Raw genomic sequence first — 21,544 nt, 5'->3', positions numbered from 1 at the left:
GGGGGGGAGGGTTGGGGGTTCTGAGGGGGGCAGGAAGTGGGAGGGGCAGGGGCGGGGCTAGGGCAGGATGGGGGCGGGGCTAGGGCGGGGCTCCTCCCATCCTCTTTTTTGCTTGCTGAAATATGGTAACCCTACAGTTGATTATGTAAGAATAAAAGGAGCTCAGCACGAGTTGCAGATCCTAAATTAGGATTGCGGTAGTGCCAACTAGAAAAAAAAATCAATTTGTAAACAGAGCAAAGAGGATCTGAAATCACTGAGAATAAATAAGAAAATTAACAGGTTCTTTTCTATAGTCAACTGAATAACCCCTTTTCCTTGACTTTATTTTATTAATGCTGCCATAGATCATCTTGTACTTTATTTTAGGTTGTTCTGTAAAATTTGGAAAATGCCTTTATATGACTTTTGTAATATTTATGCAGGTGAAAATTAAGTGGGCCGAGTAACATTTGCATTATATGCATCTGATGCTCAGTCTGTTAGGAAAACTGGCTTTTCTGGTTTTATTAAAAATTTATTGCCAACAGGCTGAACATTTAGAAATGATATTGAAGGGTGCTGGCTCACACTTTAACCAGATTGCTGATGTATCAGTTTTACATTACCAACATTGCACTGGAAAATTGTTGGGGGAGTTCACAGCTTTTTAAAACAATTATAATTTTAGGGTAACATTTTACCAAGAGCTTTGTTTGCTAGAACTTTAATTTTCAGCTTGAGATACTCCAGTGGAATGTTCATACAGTGGAGGATAGGAATGGGTTCTGATGGCTTTGTGTATATTATGTCTCTAGCTTTGCACACCTCTCATGTGTAAAACTGTTAGATAATGTACCAGTATGAAACTTTGATCCTTACCATCTTTGGCAGAGAAGAGAGTTTTGGGAGTGGACCAAAACCACCACTGAGAGCCAGGGATTTCATGGCCAGTAACCCTGAGCATTTGGAGATACTGAAGAAGATGGGAGTCAGTTTGATTCACCTCAAAGATGGAAGAGTACAATTAGTGCAGCATGCAATTCAAGTAAGACCCACATATATTTTGTAGAAATCTTGGCCCATTGAAATCAATAGAAAAATTCCCAATGTCTGCAATAGGAGCAGATTTCATCCCTTGGTTTCATTCTCTACTTCCACAGTTTGGGTTGCTTAGTTTTAAAAAGGGACCTGCTGAAGCTTTCAGCATACCTTTTTACCTTTCCTTTGTTGCTACATGTGATAAATAATATTTTTAAACTGGTTTAAGTTTTTTTGCCTCTTTTTCTTCAACTTTGTCTTGCCATTATCTCTACTTGTTACAACCGGTGCCCCATTTACGTTGCAGCAAAAGACTTGGATTGTGCAACACCTGCAGAAATTAATGTCAATTTTTATTGTATTATTCATTTTCATATTTAGTTCAATCAGTAATCCTTGCATTTGTTTAATTGGGTATTACATGCAGTTTTTTGCTGTCTGTAAACTTAATTTTCAGTGTGCTACAGTTTTGCACTAAACAGCATAATAGAATTTTTTTTTGGAGGGAAAGCTGCAGATTTTGGTAGCTTGGACATTTGTAGGGTGACTAGATGTCCCGATATTTGGGGCTTTTTTTTTTATATGGGCTTCTATTACCCCCGTCCCAATTTTTCACACTTGCTATCTGGTCACCCTAGACATTTGGCACCTGAAGAATGTGGGAGAAGAATATAAGCTTTACTAGCATGATCAGAGGTGCAGTTCTTAAGTGTTATCAGCTGTAGATTCAAAGTTAACCAGCCCTCCAGCAAAGTTAAACTATTGTTTCAGGCTGTCTGCAGATTCAAGCAGACATCACTGCATGAGTTTGCATACAGGTCACATTTGGAAAGTTTTCTTTGCTGCCATTAAGAATAAAAACTTTTTTTAAAATGAATGCATAGATTGTGAGGCATAATTTTGTTAGTTTCCGCAGCAGATTTGGCAGTCTCTGAATTGTAGAAGATATAGTGCCCTAATTAAGAGCTCATTGTAAGGAGAAGCTGGACTGAAAGAGAGAGCACTTGTTCTAACAAATCTAAAAATAGCACAGACAAGGGGGAAAAAATGAGTAGTTTAAAAAAATTACAAATGTGCTTTAGAGTAAAAATTCCCCCTTCAAATAGCAAGATCATAAAATAATTACTAAATCATTTTAAGTGTGTATTTCTAGTGTTTTATTTAGATTGGCATCAAGCTCTAGATAAAGTGTAGTTTTATTTTTCAATTTTTATATAATAGAACAAAAGTATCTTTTTCAAACAGTACAGTCCTGGTACTACATATGTATGTGAATGGATTTTTTTCATTATAGTAAGAGAATGTAATATTTAAGTCTCGCAGCATCCCAGACCTGGATCACTATCTAATATAGTATTGGCACATTTGTATATGTGACGTAAATAAATTGATATTTAAAAGATTAATTTGATGTCTATTTAAGTGTGTCTCTAGAAATTAAGTTGGTGCACCTAATGTATCATAGTAGCCCAAGGATACATTAAGGTGGATGGTTTCAAATACATTTTGGATTTAGAGTTTATAATCTTATACTTGGCTTTGTCAAAATTCACACAAGCCCCTAGTTTGGAGCATAAAAATTATTTTCAGGATTAGAGAAAGAAACCAGAATGCTATCAAAATAATTACCCACTTTTGTAAAGTAAAAAATGTTAAAGGGCACATGAAAGGTGCTGTACAAATACATAAGCATTGTAATTATCAGATGATATTTTTTGGAACTACTTTAGCAGTATGACAAAACCCTAATGTTGGTCTTCAGTGTCATCCAGAAATTTCTAATTGGTGGTGTTTCTAGTATGATTGTTTGACCAACTGTGCAACACAAATAATTTGAACTTATTTTTAGCTTTCACATTTTTCTGTTTATTTGATAAAGCATTAACAGTTTAACTCTCTGCAAACCATATTTTGTTTGAAGACTGCTTTAATAGTATGGATTTACCACAAATTCCAGATCAGCAAAATAACACATTCATGTATTTTACACAGTAGTCAAAAGACACTAGTTATTTATCTTATACAAAAAGGAGTCAGTCAACTTGACCACATATAAGTCTATCTATTACATTAGTATTTTTCTTTAGTTTAAATTTTAAAGAAAACGTGTCAGTTATCTTATTGTAAACATAATTCTGTTACTGATAAAGAAAAATTAGATTTTTTAAAAAGAATTTTTGGTTTTAATAGTCTGTGCTGTTTAACTTTGGCATTTCTCAGACTGGACAATGAGAACTTGTTTAGATTTGGCTTCAGGTTTTCTGCTGCAATACCTGGAAATAGACATAGCAGGGAAAGGTTTATTAGTTTAAAAACAACTATTTCCACTGCAATTTAAAAATAATCAAACTTATATAAACTGGAGATTTGGAAAAAATGAATTTTGTGATAAATTTGATAGATGTTTAAAGTATAATTGTTAACAAAGAATTACAATAAAACAGCTGATGGAAAGGTCATGGGCCTCTGGGAGCTAGACTTTAGAATGTAGTGCTCTCAATTACTTTTTCCTTCTCAGCCTGGTTGATTGGAGGCAATACTGACAGATTCTGGAAGAAGCCAGCTCTTTTTCCAGGAGGTTGGCTTGGAGGGATTCACCAGCGACAGTAAAATTTTGGTTCTGCAAAATATTTAAGAAGCCACTTACCCTAATATCTTTACTCCTTAGGCAGCAAGTTCACTTGATGCTGAAGATGGTTTGCGATTCATGCAGGAAATGATTGAACTGTCCAGTCAGCAACAAAAAGAGCAGCAGCTACCCCCACGTGCTGTTCAAATTGTTTCCCACCCATTCTTTGGCAGGGTAGTATTGACAGCTGGGCCAGCACAATTTGGAATGGACCTATCCAAACACAACGTAGGGGTGTGTATAATGTGAAAATCTTAAGAACATATGATTTGCTCTTGAATTTTATTTATTTGTGCTTTTTCTCTGTTGCATTGGTCTTAATTTTCTAGTATTGCATTTATTTCAAAATACTCAGCTAGCTCTTAGATTTATAATAGGCATTTAAATACTTATAAACTAGGGTGACCAGATGAGGGGAAGAAAATATCGGGACACATGCGGGGGAGAGTGCTCGCTGGCAGAGCAAAAAACAAAAAAACACAGTGCTACTGGTGGATATTGGGACAAAATGCGTCCTGACACCGAAATATCGGGATGTCTGGTCACCCTATTAGAAACACACAATCTAAAATTCTTTCTTCTGACTCAGACACTCTAGAGTTCAGTCTTTCTCTCCTTTGGCACTAGTCATGATTCAGACTCCACACACAGGTGCTCCAGTTGTTTTCTGAATGCTATATGTGGAATATAACTCTTGCATCCTAGAGGGATGGGCCAATGTAAGGGAAGAGAGCTTGTCAAGCTGCTAGGATTCAGCATGGCTGCCGCTCATTTGTGAATTTACAACATTTTAAAAGTTTAATGAGGATTAGGCTCTCCTTAGGCCATCAGAAGTCCAGAGAAAGTTCCTTTCTAGATAAAGACAAAATGGGGAGAAATTACTTGTCCCCTTTGAAGTCAATGGCAAAACTCCCATTAACTTTAAGGGGGGGGGCAGGATTTCAGCCCACAGAGTATATACTCTAGATCTAAAACAAAGTTCTAAGGATATCTGTGCTCTCACAGGGTTTGTGGTGATATAATCTTAACCATAAATTATTCTGTATTTTGTTGACTGTACTTAAAGGCTATTATAAGATGTTAGTACAAACATAAAAGGTTACAGATGTTGGCCCATGTGAAAACCAAATCAGTCCAAAAATTGTTGATTAGACAACTTTTTTGAGCATCTGCCATAATAAAGACTCTAGGATAAAGGTCCTATAGTATGCTGGGAAACACCAGATGACTTTTTGGGATGACTGGAAAAATTATAAAAGGTAGGAAACATTTACAGGCTTTACTCCAGTATTTTAAATCATTACATCTCTCAAACAGACAAGAGGATTTGTTGCAACCAGTAAACCTTACAATGGATGCTCGGAGATCACTAATCCTGAAGCAGTGAAGGAGAAAATTGCTTTGATGCAGAGAGGCCAGTGCATGTTTGCTGAAAAGGCACGAAACATCCAAAAAGCTGGAGCAATAGGGGGCATTGTTATTGGTAAATAAAACTATCCTTATTGTTTTGTACAAATGTAACCTGTTTTTTCTCCCAAGATTATTTAGATTATATATAAGCATATTTTCAGGGCTGGCAGGCATCTGTGAGCAGTCGGTACAGAAATCCTCTTATTGGAACAAATGAGGTGTGTATACTTAATATCCCGCTTGCACACAAGAATGGAGCCAGACAGAAACCTACTAGTGGAGAAATTCAGTGAGGGGGTTTGTTCTGACAAATCGGAAGTTACAAATTAACTTTTGTTTGCAGCTGAATGTTGTGAAATGAAAGAGAATGGTTGTTCTATCGCAGGGGTGGGCAAACTTTTTGGCCTGAGGGCCGCATCAGGTTTTAGAAATTGTATGGAGGGCTGGTTGGGGGGCCGTAGCCCACCTCCTATCCACCCCTCGGACTCCTGGCCCATCCAAACCCCCCGTCCCCTGACCACCCCCAGAACCCCTGCGCCACCCCATCCAACCCTTCCTGTCCCCCACCCTCTGACCACCCCGACCCCTATCCACCCCCCCGAACTCGCGTGGCACTGCAGCTGTGCAGCACAGAGCACTGGGTCAGGCCAGGCTCTGCAGCTGCGTTGCCCCAGGAGCTCGCAGCCCTGCGGGGGAGGGGCCAGGGCTGAGCATCCCGAGCCAGGAGCTCAGGGGCTGGGCAGGAGGGTCCTGCAGGCCGTAGTTTGCCCACCTCTGTTCTATCATCTTCATTCCCTCGCCTATGCTTTCCCAGTTAAGTTAGTAGTTCTAGAGAAGAATGTACCATTTACATCCTTATTAAAAGTTGAGTAACTATTCTTTCAGTATTGAAAAAGAGAACTGCTTAGTAGCAATCCTGAAAAGATGTACATTGAGACCTTTTACATTCAGGAATGTATCTGCTCATGAAATAGCTTTTTCCTTCTAGGTCCAGCACTATTCTTGACTTTCCACAGCCAGGCAGGCATCCACCAGCCATTGAGCCTTTTGGGGCAAATTGAAAATACAAAATTAAAACTGCTGGAGATGCCAAAGAATATTCCCTCCCACCTGCAAATTCTCATCACCATCTTAGGCAAGCAAATAGAATTGAAATACATTCCACCTTTCAACTTAACTTGCTTCTGTCCCCACCAGGAAATAAGGTTAGAAAATTGTAAATCTGCGGAATTCTAATTAAACTGTAGCACATTCTCTGAAATTCCCACACCAGCTCTTCAAGCTACCTTTATCCAGTGAAATGGGAGAGCATCAATCTGAACTATATACAGAATGGAAAAGCTTACTCTGACTTTCTATTGGCTAGATGACAATGAGGGAAGCAGCAGCGACACTGCTCCTCTATTCCAAATGGCTGGTGATGGAAAGAATACAGATGATATCAAAATCCCCATGCTCTTCCTGTTCAACAAAGAAGGAAATATTATACTTGATGCAATCAGAGAATATGAGTCTGTAGAAGTGCTTCTCTCTGATAAAGCAAAAGACAGAGGTAAGGGCAAAGCCATGTGTGTCTTATTATTACTTATCTTTATCTGTTGGCATAACGTGAAATATAAAAACAAACAATGGTTCTTATTTTCTACCTGAAAAAATAAGTGAATTGGGATTGAGGTGAAAATTCCATCTGACCTCCATAATTCTAGTTTGTTGAATTAGTTTCATTCAAACTAACAATCTCTTAGAATTTCCCAATACATGTCCAACTTGAAACACTTTAAACAAAGTCCCAAATAGAAAAAGTGAACATTATAATTTTGGTGTAACAAATTTGACTAGTAGTGCTACAGCATGTGTTTTTTTTGTTTGTTTGTTTTTTTTAACCCTTAAACCCTTTTTTTCTTGGAAGAGATTTTCATATTCTGCTTTGATATCAAGGCAGGAATAGGCTGTGTGTGTTTCAGGATCCTGACTTGTAGATGCTTCTCAGTTCCAAGTGATTTTCTTCATAGAATCATAGAATACCAGGGTTGGAAGGGACCTCAGGAGGTCATTTAGTCCAACCCCCTGCTCAAAGCAGGACCAATCCCCAGACAGATTTTTATCCCAGATCCCCCTCAAGGATTGAACTCACAACCCTGGGTTTAGCAGGTCAATGATCAAACCACTGAGTTATCCCTCCCCCGCCTTCATATCTGTAAAGATAGACCTGAGTTTTCTCACTGCAAAGACCAGGCAAAAGTGGTTCTCATTGAGCATTTAATTTCAGAAAGGAAATCAACACAAAAAATGAGGGTCAGTTAAACAGAAATTAAAAGGTACAGCACCAAAAGTAAAATCCCTGCAAGCTGCATGGAAACTTTTTAAAGACACCATAATAAAGGCTCAACTTAAATGTATACCCCAAATTAAAAAACATAGTAAGAGAACCAAAAAAGAGCCACCATAGCTAAACAATGAAGAAGTAAAAGAAGAAGTGAGAGGCAAAAAGGCATCCTTTTAAAAAGTGGTAGTGAGGAAAATAAACACATTAGAGGTGGTTTTGGAACAAATTGATAAACTAAACAGTAATAAGTTACCAGGACCAGATGGTATTCACCCAAGAGTTCTGAAGGAACTCAAATGTGAAATGGCAGGACTACTAACTGTAGTCTGTAAATCAGCTTCTGTATTGAATGACTGGAGGATAGCTAATGTGACACCAATTTTTAAAAAGGGCTCCAGAGGTGACCTATTTAACATATTCATAAAGTGATCTGGAAAAAGGGGTAAACAGTGAGGTGTTTACCCCATTTGCAGATACAAAACTACTTAAGATAGTTAAGTCCCAGTCAGACTGCGAAGAGCTACAAAAGGATCTCTCAAAACTGGGTGACTGGGCAACAAAATGGCAGATGAAATTCAATGTTCATAAATGCAAAGTAATGCACATTGAAAGACATGATCCCATTATTTTATATGTATAGGTGGGATTTAAATTAGCTTTTACCACTCAAGAAAGAGATCTTGGATTCACTGTGGATAGTTCTCTGAAAACATCCACTCAATGTGCAGTGGCAATCAAAAAAGCAAACAGAATGTTGGGAACCATTAAGAAAGGGATAGATAAGACAGAAAACATATTGCCTCTATGTAAATCCATAGTACGCCCACATCTTAAATACTGTGTTCAGATATGGTCACCTCATCTCATAAAAGATGAATTGGAAAATGTTCAGAAAAGGGCAACAAAAATGATTAGGGGTATGGAACAACTTCCGTATGAGGAGAGAATAATAAGATGGACTTTTCAGCTGGGAAAAGAGACAACTAAGGGGGGGGAATATGATAGAGGTCTATAAAATCATGACTGGTGTGGAGAAAGTAAATAAGGAAGTGTTATTTACTCCTCTGAACACAAGAACTAGGGGTCACCAAATGAAATTAAAAGGCAGCAGGTTTAAAACAAAGTATTTTTTCACACAACGCACAGTCAACCCGTGGAACTCCTTGCCAGAGGATGTTGTGAAGGCCAAGGCTATAACAGGGTTCAAAAGAGAACTAGATAAGTTCATGGAGGATAGGTCCATCAATGGCTTTTAGTCAGAACGGTAGGGATGATGTCCCTAGCCTCTGTTTGCCGGAAACTGGGAATGGGCGACGGGATGGATCACTTGATGATTACCTGTTCTGTTCGTTCCCTCTGGGGCAGCTGGCATTGGCCACTGTCAGGAGACAGGATACTGGACTAGATGGACCTTTGGTGTGACCCAGTATGGCTGCTGTTATGAGATTAAAGTTGTCAGTACCAGTAATTTTACATGATATTAATTATCCTGCTTGTGTGGTTCTATCCATTCCATCAGTGTAGATAGTGGATATATTTTCAGTGAAAATGCACAGCTAGGAGATTATTTCTAGACTCTCTTTTAGCAAACTTCCCCCAGATAGAATTTAAATTCTGGTAATACTGCTTTTTCAAACAGGCTATTTGGGGAGCAGCATATGAAATTTAACTTCTCTAGTAAACTAACATTAGCACATTCATTTTCCCCCATTGTATTTCCAAAGCTGAAACCCAAGTTACAGCACTTCTGGATTCCTCACATGGAATCTTGATGTCCACCTATTTATACCAGCGGGTGAGCTGTTCAAAGTAGTTCTTTGCTATTAAATCCTTTCTGGGGCAACTGCAGTATAAACAAACCAATCCTTCGCTTCCACCAAACACAAGAGGATATTATGTGTTATGGATTTTTAATGCATATGTGCTTTTTCCCCTTCTTGTGCTACCATTGGAATTTCAGCAACAATATTTAAAGGTAAAATGATTCCAAACTACATTATTGATAGCAGTAAGTATCTTATATTAATAATCAAGTTATATACAGTTGGACTACCTAGAATTCTTGAAAACAGTTTCCTTTATTTAGCAGTATCAGTTTTCTTTAGTTTTGAACATTTACGTAATTGAACCAGAAGAACCTTCTAACATTAACATAATGGGGAGCCAAGGTACGGTGCAGTTTTATGTACTAGTATGTCTGAATTTAACTTTAAAAGAATAGATCATAGCTTTGCGAGTTTATCAAATGAAGACCTTGTGGCTGTACCCACTACCTTCCATGGATCTTTGGGCTGCACTAAACTCCAGTCTCATAATTCAAGAGCCATGGTGGGCTGGAGTGTACACTCATGATTAACAAGCGGACAGCAGTGACATAAGAGCATTGCTAGCTAAGCATGAAGAACCACTACAGATGCTAGTACCCTGAATTGACTAAACTTATGAGCAAATGATAAATTAACTTCATAATTAAAGAACAGTATTTGCAAAAGGCTTAATATACACCGCTCAAAAGGGACTAAGATTCTCCATACTAATAAAAATCTGAACCTTCATGAGTTCTGGAATAAGATCAAGGGAGACAATTGAAAATAAAATGTAAGTGTTCATTTTCCAGTGTATTTCAGTTGCCTTTTGAAAGTACTTACAAAATTCTTTTTTTTTTTTAAATAAAGATCTGGAAATGGAAAACATGGACCAGAAGTCATCTGAAAATGATTCACATAAGCAGAGACCAGAAGAGACTTCAGCATCTCAGGACCTCAGCTTGGCCAGTCAAGAGCCTGAGGGAGAAGAAAGTTCTGATGTTACTCACCTTGATTCATTATCTCCGGTTGATGCAGACAGTGATAGCATTTCCATTTCAAACCAGGAGTCCTGTATCACAGAAATCCATGAGGCTAATGTTCAAGAGACAGAAAGTACAGAATTAGATAACCAGCCTCAGGAACAATCTCAGACTGAGACAGATTCCAGCTCCAATGTTAATTGGGATAATAAAGTCCAGCCTATGGAATCCATATTAGCAGATTGGAATGAAGATATAGAAGCATTTGAAATGATGGAAAAGGATGAACTATGACTTCTAATAACTTATTTGTGGATAAACAAAATGGTGAATTTGTTGGGTAAAAGTAAGGCCCTAATATCTAAGAATTAGAAATTGTTCAGTATTGTGATGAGCAACCAGGTTTCGCCTGGATAATATAATAGAAACCCAGCACATGTTATAATTTATATAGTTTTAATTTTTCCTGTTTTGAAATGGGAATGTGCAATTGAACTGTTTGTATGGCTCTGTTGCATGGTGCTGTAATACAGGAGGTTTCATTCAGGGAATTAATCAGATTTCTGCATTCCAGGCATCCGGAGAGCAGATTGCCTTGGCCTCTGGAAAGGTAGAAGTTGAATGTAATGGGATTAATGCACCACTTGTTGGCTGGTTATGGCACTTGAAGGCAATAGTCAGAGGCTATTCTAGTTGAAGGTGCAGTTTCACTGATAAAGGCCTTTATGGAGAGAAATAGGTGAAATTGTGAGACATTTCCAGCTGTAATGTCTTTAAGACACAGCTAGAAACAGCTCAGTTTGTCCTGACATTTATATCCTAATAAGATATAGCAGTGTTGCTTATCACTCCTTCCATCTGTTGTTTTGAAGAATGACCAAGATGACTTGGATTTTTCCTCTTCTGCTCTTATTTCAACTAGAGAGGCTGTATAAACCAAAGGTAACATGCTCTACTAGGAAGCTCTTTTAGGAAAATTAAGAAAGCTTTGCTAATTAGAGGACTAGTACATAAAGGTTCACAGTGATTATGAAGATTGTTACTTGAATTAAGGTAAATTGGGCAAAACACAGTTTAATACAATTTTTCCTTTTTGGCCTTCCATGCTTAAAGTTATCAAGCTTAAAACTACCTTAAAACACACAACTTAGCATTATTATTGTTCTCTGAAAATAGATAATAGATGAGAATTTCAATGACGATTTCTGTTTTCTCTACAAGAAATATATCTGTCTACACTTGGGCAAGAAGGCTAGTATCAATAGTGAAGCACAACTGTTTACCTTTAGCTGTTGGGTCCATAATTCAAAATTTAGTGGTGTGAAGTCAAAGAATAATTGATACGATACTTCTGTTTTTTGTTGTTGTTTTTTAAATACAGGTAAGCATGGTTCCTAATTGATCATGTTTTCGGACGCATCCTCCAATTAAACCACAAATCTGATTAAGCAAACAAGAAGCAGTTAGCTTAACTGTGTCCAAATTAAAACTGCCAAAATTCTAGTTTAAGTTGATATATAGACACGGGTTTTAGTTAATTATGGCTCAATTCAGTATTTAATCTGTTTTTTCCTTTTCAGAGAGAGACTTAACACTGCCTATATCATGCACCAGACTAAAACTGAAAGTTTTTATATTTATATATAATCTTTATACAGGCAGACAGATGTATCCCTGTCTGAAGTGCACCTTTCATTTTACTGGTGAGATTAAAATGTGCCGAATATGCAAATGTCAATCAGTTCAGCCATACTGTATTGTACTTATGTATATTCATATATGGTTTCAAGTCCCAGACAAATGTTGTATACATGTAATCTGACAGTGACACTTGCTCTCAAGAGTATCAAAATGCACAAGTACCTTTGAGAGCATGTTAGTCAATCATAATACTATACAGAAATTGAATGACAATTTAACTGAATAGAGGTGTAGTTAACTTTGAGATAGTGAAGCAGTAGGGAACTAGTGAATAAGTGTCCTTTTAAAACTTAGTTTTAATTTCTTTGCACAAATAACTATGGAGGTTTGGGCTTAATATATTGGTACAGTGCTGAAGCTTAATACTTTGTCATTTTAGACTGAGGGATTGATTTTAAAGGATGGGATTATTCCTCAAAATCTTTGAAGTGTCCTTTGTAACTTGGGTGCCCAGCTCATGCAATTGAGGCATGCCTGGTATGGCCACAGAATCCATTGACTTCAGTGCGTGTTTTTCTGGGCAAAAAGTGATGTGGCTGCAAGTGGCCAATTGCACCATAGGGTGGTGTAGTTCAGAAATCCTAACTCTAAAAAGGAGTTAAATATTTCCAAACGTCAGAATGTAGTGCCACTAATAAAAGCTGCACAGGTTCTGTGTTTATATTCTTTAGTCGCTCCATTTAGGTATTTTTAAGGATTGTAGGTAAAGTGGTTCTCTGGTCATTACATTAGCAAAAGGTTTGTCAAATTAAATTTTAATGACAGCTCAAGTTTTCAGTTCCTTCCTGCAGAAAGTGATTTAGTTTTTAACTCTAAAATTTGTCTTTAGAAACATTATTAGAAGTTGATCCTCTAATTCTCCCTGTCACCACAAGGTAATCTTTTATGACTGACTAACCTTACATTAAGTGTAAACACCGGCACGACAGTTCTGACACAGGCACATTCCATCCTTTGAAGTGAGGGATTAAGAGAATCCCTTGCTATCATTTTTGAAGCATCTCGAGAGTGGTGGTCTACCTCAGATAAATGTTGTCCCCTTTTTTGAGATAATTTAACTTTACCTTTTTAAGTGACTATGACCGCCATAGATCCATGGTTTACAGAACTGAATCAGGTAAAGTTGACCTTTTGGGAAAGAAAAGGATAAATTAGGGGACAATTTTATTCAGGTTTTTTCACTGTGTCTTTCCTAATAAAGATGGAAATAGACTTTGGTTTTAACCTCTTCGTATCACTCTAAAAATACAATAAAATTTTCTGTAACATGTTAATGCCATTTTAAAAAGCAAAAGGAATATGTGATTGAACAGAAGATAATTTTGGAGAGGGGAGTAGGGTGTACTTTGCAAATTTTTAAAAACTTTCATTGTGCTTAGAATATTGCTCTTGCATCACTGTAAGTCAATATCATGTGTATGATTGTGCTATTTGGTTAACTAGAACACGTACATCTTATTCCCTCATGTAATTCAAAGAACCAATTTAATATCTCCTTTGATGTTAAAGGAATATTCTCTATTTACACTTACTGTTTCATAATGAAGTTTTAAAATAAGATGAGCATTGTTTCTCCTCCTCCTCCCACCGTGGTTTTAGCTGAAGGCTTATCTTTAGTCAGTGAAACAGTGTGTGTCGAGATTGTAGTAAATGTTAACAGGACACCTTATGCAAAGGCTTCAGTCAGAACATAGAAAAAACATTCTGTGAATGAAATATTGTATGTTCAGATTTTATAGGATTTTTTACCAGCCCGATTTACATCCGTATATTTTCTTATGATGTAACTTACGAAATATCTAACAGGTGCTGTAATACTACTGTTGGGTTTTACTGTCTGGTGATAAGTGTATACAATATTTCGAAGAGCAACTGTGTACTGTAAAAGTCTGGGCTAAAATGTATATAATCCTTGTATATAATTGTGTACTGGATTATAATTGCTGATTGTAAAGATTTAATAAAATATGTAAATATTCTGGTCAAACTACTTTGAGAATTGCCTGCATGATCCACATCTTCCCCTTCTGGAAAGCTTCATCCCCTACAGTATCAAAGGATATAGGAGGAGTCCTGGCCCATCACTCATTTCCTTCCGGCAGCCAAAGAATCTAATCACAACCTCCTCTAACTGTTTGTTTAGTACCATTGAGCTGTACATCTTCCAGTTTAAATAACTGCTTTAGTCTCAGTTGAGAGGGACTAACTCAGTACCAGTGTGGCTAATAAGGTAACATGTTGCACATGGTATCCTTCTATGGTGGACACACACATACGCAGCTTCACTTGTGCCAGGGAGATGCTCGGCAAAGAGCCTTGTGCTTTGTTCGCATGAGCAGGGACTCACCTCACCTCCCAAACTCAGGTCTCCTGCAAGGCTCTACAAAGGATAAATTGCTCAAATCAGGCTAGATCTGAGGCTATGTGGGTAATTAAAACATTGGAACAACATGTGGTGGGGTCTCCATTGCATGAAGACTTTCAATCAAGATTGGATGTCTTTCTGGAAAGTAAGCTTTAGGTCAACCACAGCCAATGGGCTTGATGTAGGAAATACAGGCCATAGACTTTTACCTAGTATTATACAGACAGTAAGATCAATGCTCATAATAGTCCATTCTGGCTGTTAACTGTGGTAATAGTCCCTGCACTTCTTTCTGAAGACTGAATCCTCAAGAGAGTAGGAACCTATTCTTCCTCCTCCCAGGATGCAGTGACCTCAGCTACTATCTCCCCTCTTAACTAGCCCTGAAAGATTTTGAAATCTGTAACCCGCCTATCTACAGCATTATGCTTGAAACTGACAGCTGTTGAGAGAAAACTCAGACTGTTTGATTGCATGGCTGCTGTGACTCCAATCCTTCATTGAAGGTACCTTATTGTAATTAAACTGGCCAAAGACTTGGATGCATGGGGTATTCCAAATCTACTATGACCCACAAGTCTACTCTTAGCAAGAATAGTTTCCAGGTAAAAAGGTTTATTCTTAAGCTATTAATGCATAGCATATTCCTAGCCTACTCGTTTTCAAAAGGTAGCATTCTACACTTGGACCTGAAATCCCTGCAGCTGTCTGAAGCCTTAACATGGCAGGTTTGTAAGTGCAAGAGTTACCAAGAAGCTGTAATGCTTCTCCTAGCTCAACTGGGGTTTGCGAAATGTTACAGGGGGAAAAATTCCCTAATGGCAGACAGAGCTGTCCCTAGGGATCCCGGGCAGCACGGGGCCTGGAGCCCCTGGACTTCCAAGAGCTAAGCAGATCAATCACACTGAGGAGATTTAAACTTCAAGACTCATTATAAGAAATGGAAAGGGGGGTGGATATTTTTTGCTGTTTTTAAAATTAAATAGGCAGCTAGTGTTGTTTTTTAAATTATTATGAACAAGTTTAAGCTTTGTTGTACTGTGCATTGTTTGCCTGGACTGCTCAAAACCTGAATGCTTATGTAGGAAGAACTCTGAGTTGGCTTCTTAAATACCTTCATGCTGTTTCACATCTGATACTCCTTGATGAAACATAGGAGCCTTGTCTTATAACAGACTTAGTCAAAGTGATTCAAGCTACAAAAGTGAGATCTTGGAAGAGTGTTGCCATTTTCATAATGTAATAAAAATACTGTAATGATAAATAATAATTAACAATAGTGTGTAATAAGCATGTCATTAAAAACAAATTTTATATTTCCAAGATCACTGCTTTTATAATTTACTCGGGTAAAGGAGACAATCCCTGGAAATACTCATTTTTAGGAGGGGGTTCGTGAGACTTGACATTTTAGTGAAAGGGGTTCACAGGTTATTAAAGTTTGGGAACCACTGATCTAGATAAACCCATGCTGCAAAATGGAAAATATTCTCTACTGGGGCAATCTGCAACCAGACTGAGCTTGGGTCTGCTGCTGTTCCATCTCCTACTACTGACAGAGTCCATCCTGCTGCAGATTCCCTTTCAAGACTCCACTCTGTTCGGTCATTTTTCAGTGAAGAGATTTCTATGACATGCCTGCCATCTGTTCATGAGATTTAAACTACCCCTCAACACATTTAAATTTAAATAAAATGAATGGAGATATCCTATCTCCTAGAACTGGAAGGGACCTTGAAAGGTCATCAAGTCCAGCCCCCTGCCTTCACTAGCAGGACCAAGTACTGTTTTTGCCCCAGATCCCTAAGTGGCCCCCTCAAGGATTGAACTCACAACCCTGGGTTTAGCAAGCCAATGCGCGCGCACACACACTTTTTCAGATAGCTCTCCATCCTCCTTGTTTTATTGACATCAGAGAGGAGGGTTATTAAATTGGTGGGTGTTCTCATATACAATTTTCCCTGAGGATAGGGTGACCTTCCAGCCGCACCTGAAGTTTTAATCTAACAGCCTCAACCTCCCAACCAAACCAGAAGAATTACCAACAAAGACTAAGGCCAGGTCTACACTACTGACTTACATAGGTATAACTATATCCACTATATATAGATATATATGAATGAAAAATCCACAGCCCTGAGCGACATAGTCACACCAAGCTAACACACAGTGCTGTCAGTGCGAGGGCATCTCCTGTCAACATAGTTACTGCCTCTCGTGCAAGTGGAGTAACTATGCCGATGGGAGAAGCTCTCCCATCAGCTTTGGAGCATCTTCACTTAAGTGCTACAGCTGCACCAATGCAGCATTTTAAGAGTAGACCTGCCCTAAACCACATAGCTTGTATGTCAAGAGTGCACTGAGCTATTCTCTTAGTAGATTTTATTCAGTTGAAATGTCCCCTCATTTATTTGTAGCTTATGGGCATAAACCCACAGCTATGTAACAAATTGTAACATGTCTTGATGCAAAGTAAGGGGCTGGTTAAGCGTCACAGTTCTCAAGCCACTGAGCCAAAGCAACCACCACTAGAACTGGGCAAATAATTAATTTTTCGGTTTAGGGGACCAACCAAAAGATCCCTTCCAAAAAATCTGTTTGAAACCAAAACTTATTTTTTTCTTACCAAGACAGAGCTGAAAAATTCATTTCAGATCAAAACACACCAGAAATGGGGAAAAAAAACTGAAATAAAACAAAATTAAGTTTTTTGTTTCTCTTTGGGCGTTGTTCATGTTTGCTTAAATATAGCTAATTTTCAAAATGAAAAGTGAAATGAAGGATTGAAATGTTGTTTCTAAATGGTCAAACTAAACAGTTTAGACTTTTGCAAAAAAAAATTTTTGGCCCAAACTGCCAAATTTGACCTGAAGTCAGTTTCAGAGCTCCCGCAAAATGCATTTTCCAGCTACTGTACTATTCATTGAAAATTTTTACCAAGCTCTAATCACCACTGCTTGTCTCAAATATTGAAATGCACAGCTGCTACACAGAGTATCATCCATTCTTTCACACTCTGTTACTCCCTAGGTATAGCCTCGGAATCTGATGTTCTATGTGGCTGTTTGTCTTTATTTAATTAGATCTTCCACAAGGATGATTGCTAGTAAAACTTTCAGGAATGACACTCTATATATGTAGGCAATACTCAGAGTGAACCATGTACTCTGTTGTAATGAGTTCTTTGATTCCCTGTACAGCTCCACATGACCCAGCTCCACTTCTTTTAAGTCCAAGTGATGGAGTTTTAATTAAAAGAATGAAATAGCAGCCCATGACTCCTGTAGAATCTTGGGTCTAAACATTCAGTATCACAAGGAGTTTGTATGCCCAGAGTTCTAACAGCCAAAGGTCAGACAGGAGTTCCAGCTCAGAGGTGGATCGTATAGGCCTATCCCAAGCGTGTAGATCTTCCAGTTTGAGGCAAATAACCTGTTTAAGTGACTGTCTCGACTATAATAGGCAATCTTCCTATTTAAAGCAGCCCTGTTGTTTTGGCTCTGCCGTATTTCTGTAAAAACTTCCCCAATATCAGCAAAAGTGCAACTTAAAAAATAAATAAATTCTGACCTAACCTGGAGCTGGGGACAAGTTTCATTTTAACTGTGTTCAGGTACTTGTTAGGGATAAAATATTTTCATCCCTATCTCAGATGTTCAATAAGCCATTTACTTATTGAAAAATGAAAAGGTGCAGGTACTCTAAATGTGTCTTGGGCCGCTGAGGGACCAGTCTGCGGGCCAGTCCTATCTAATGTCTTCATTTAGGATGAGACAGAAGAAAACGGCAGTTTAAGTGCACACATACATAACTGTCACAACGCTTCTCAATTTATCTTAACAAAAATTAATTGTAAATTACTTACCATAGTAATGATGGCTCTTTGAGATGACTGCCTGCCTAGATCACTGCAAACAATGGATGCTTGGGCTCAGAGCCTTCGAATAGCAGTGTCCGGTGAGACTGCAAATACACCCTGCCCAGTGAGGAGTAGCTCGAGTGACATACTGTAGGGCAGTGGTCTCCAACCTTTTTACGCCAAGATCACTTTTTGAATTTAAGGGCAACCCAGGATCTACCCCGCCCTTTCCCTGAGGCCCTGCCCCTTCCCCAAGGCCCCACCCCACTCACTCCATCCCCCCCGCCCCATCACTCGCTCTCCTCCCACCTCACTCACTTTCACCAGGCTGGGGCTGGGGCTGGTGTGTGCACGCGATCTCTGGGCTGGGGCCGAGGGGTTCACAGTGTGGGAGGGTGCTCGGGTGCAGAAGGGGGTGAGGGGTGCAAGCTCCAGGAGGGAGTTTGGGTGCAGGGGGGGCTCTGGACTGAGGCAGAGTGTTGGGGTGCAGGAGGGGGTATAGGGTACTGGCTCTGGGACCGGAGTCAGGGCTTGGGGTGCAGGAAGGGGTACAGGTGCTGGCTCTGGGAGGGGGCTCAGGGCTGGGGTGCGGCCTCCCACCAGGCAGCATTTACCTCCAGCAACTCCCGGTCGGCGGCGCAGTGTGGCTGCCACTAAGGCAGGATCCCTGCCTACCTCGGCCCCATGCCACTCCTGGAAAGGGCCAATGTGCCCCTGCTGCCCCTGGGGTGGGGTGGCATGTGGCTCCGCACGCTGCCCCTCCCTGCAAGCACCGCCCCAGCAGCTCCCATTGGCTGCAGCTCCCTATTCCTGGCTAATGGGAGCTGCAGGGGTGGTGCTTACAGGCAGGAGCAGCGTGTGGCTGGAGACCGCTGTCCCCAGGGCTGTGGACCACGCTGGCCGCTTCCAGGAGTGTCATGGGGCTGGGGTAGGCAGGGAGCCTGCCTTAGCTGCAGCTCCGCTGCGCGGCCAGAGATCGCGATTGAATGGTTGGTGACTATGGCTGAAGGGGGTTATGTACTAAAGCAAATTAGCTTTGGTCTTGTAATGCGCTATAGAAGCAAATAAAACGTTAATAAGACTTTGGCATGCAGAAAGAGTTCTTATATCATGAAATGGGAAGGTGAGGCACTGTTTCTGGTCTTACCACACCAGATGCTGCACTCAGTTCTGGGCACCTCACTGTCAGAAAGACTGACTAACTGGAGGAAGAAGTCAGAGGAGAGCAACATACATGATTAAGGGACTGGAAATATTTAACTCATGAGAAAAGATTAAAAAGGAAAAGCTTGGGTAAATGATGGCCATCTCCCCAAGTATCTGATGTGTGTAGACACCATAGGGAGGAGTGTAACAAGGAACTGAGGAGGACATGAAGAAAAGGAAAATTTAGGCTAAGGATCAGAAAAATGTTGCCCAACCTCTATCAGTAGCAATAATCCCCCAAGGAAAATAGTGAAAATCCCCATCCCTAGAGACATTTAATATTAGATTGGACAAAACACTCAGCTGTTGTGTAGGAAAGTCAGACTCCAACTTGATTAGATTAGTTAGATGAGCTAAGATAGTGGTGAGAGGCAAAAAGGCATCCTTTAAAAAGTGGAAGTTAAATCCTAGTGAGGAAAATAGAAAGGAGCGTAAACACTGGCAAATGAAGTGTAAAAATACAATTAGGCAGGCCAAAAAAGAATTTGAGGAACAGCTAGCCAAAGACTCAAAAAGTAATAAAAAAAAATTGCTAAGTACATCAGAAGCAGGAAGCCTGCTAAACAACCAGTGGGGCCACTGGACGATCGAGGCACTCAAGGACGATAAGGCCATTGTGGAGAAAATAAATGAATTCTTTGCATCAGACTTCACGGTTGAGGCTGTGAGGGAGATTCCCAAACCTGAGCCATTCTTTTTAGGTGACAGATCTGAGGAACGGTCCCAGATTGAGGTGTCATTAGAGGAGGTTTTGGAACAAATTGATAAACTAAACAGTAATAAATCACCAGGACCAGATAGTATTCACCCAAGAGTTCTGAAGGAACTCAAATGTGAAATTGCAGAACTACTAACTGTTGTCTGTAACCTATAATTTAAATCAGCTTCTGTACCAGATGACTGGAGGATAGCTAATGTGACACCAATTTTGAAAAAGGGATCCAGAGGTGATCCCGGCAATTACAGGCCTGTAAGCCTGACTTCAGTACCGGGCAAACTGGTTGAAACTATAGTAAAGAACAAAATTGTCAGACACACAGATGAACATAATTTGTTGAGGAAGAGTCAATATGGTTTTAGTAAAGAGAAATCATGCCTCATTAATTTACTAGAATTCTTTGAGGGAGTCAACAAGCATGTGGATCAAGGGGATCCAATGAATATAGTGTATTTAGATTTTCAGAAAGCCTTTGACAAGGTCCATCACCAAAGGCTCTTACGCAAAGTAAGCTGCCACGGGATAAGAGGGAAGGTTCTCTCATGGATTGGTAGCTGGTTAAAAGATAGGAAACAAAGAGTAGGTATAAATGGTCAGTTTTTAGAATGGAGAGAGGTAAATAGTGGTCTGTTCTGGGACCAGTCCTATTCAACATATTCATAAATGAACTGGAAAAGGGGGTAAACCGGGAGGTGGCAAAATTTGCAGATGATACAAAATTACTAAAGATAGTTAAGACCCAGGCAGATTGCAAAGAGCTACAAAAGGATCTCTCAAAACTGGGTGACTGGACAACAAAATGGCAGATGAAATTTAATGTTGATAAATGCAAAGTAATGCACATTGGAAAGCATAATCCCAACTATACATATAAAATGATGGGGTCTAAATTAGCTGTTACCATTCAAGAAAGAGATCATGGAGTCACTATGGATAGTTCTCTGAAAACATCCACTCAATGTGCAGCAGCAGTCAAAAAAGCTAACAGAATGCTGGAAATAATTAAGAAAGGGATAGATAATAGGACAGAAAATATCATGTTGCCTCTATATAAATCCATGGTATGCCCACATCTTGAATACCGTGTGCAGATGTGGTCGCCCCAATCTCAAAAAAGATATATTGGCATTGGAAATGGGCAACAAAATTTATTAGGGGTATGGAACAGCTTCCATATGAGGAGAGATTAATAAGACTGGGACTTTTCATCTTGGAAGAAAGACTGCTTAGGGGAGATATGATTGAGGTCTATAAAATCATGACTGGTGTAGAGAAAGTAGATAAGGAAGTGTTGTTTACTACTTCTCATAACACAAGAACTAGGGATCACCAAATAAAATTAATAGGCAGCAGGTTTAAAACAAATAAAAGGAAGTATTGCTTCAAACAACGCATAGTCAACCTGTGGAACTCCTTGCCAGAGGATGTTGTGAAGGCCAAGACCATAACAGGGTTCAAAAAAGAACTAGAAAAATTCATGGAGGATAGGACCATCAATGGCTATTAGCCAGGATGGGCAGAA

General features: G+C 39.3%; 1 protein-coding gene across 1 annotated transcript in view; it reads left to right on the top strand.

Annotated features, from left to right (window-relative positions):
• Window positions 1-11,829, top strand: part of LOC112103404 (ER degradation-enhancing alpha-mannosidase-like protein 3) — a 44,505-nt gene extending 32,676 nt beyond the window's left edge. The window contains exons 15-19 of the mRNA XM_024195131.3: window positions 830-1,027; window positions 3,689-3,883; window positions 4,967-5,132; window positions 6,426-6,611; window positions 10,061-11,829. Of these exons, the coding sequence (XP_024050899.1) occupies window positions 830-1,027; window positions 3,689-3,883; window positions 4,967-5,132; window positions 6,426-6,611; window positions 10,061-10,467 (1,152 nt within the window). The 3' untranslated portion in view covers window positions 10,468-11,829. The remainder of the gene's footprint in view (window positions 1-829; window positions 1,028-3,688; window positions 3,884-4,966; window positions 5,133-6,425; window positions 6,612-10,060) is intronic.
• The last annotated feature ends 9,715 nt before the right edge of the window (window positions 11,830-21,544 follow it).

Source organism: Terrapene carolina, unplaced genomic scaffold (genome assembly GCF_002925995.2).
Source record: "Terrapene carolina triunguis isolate 2854851 unplaced genomic scaffold, T_m_triunguis-2.0 Scaffold210, whole genome shotgun sequence".
In the NCBI taxonomy this organism is placed as follows: domain Eukaryota; kingdom Metazoa; phylum Chordata; order Testudines; family Emydidae; genus Terrapene; species Terrapene triunguis.
This window is presented reverse-complemented; position numbering and strand designations above follow the sequence as displayed.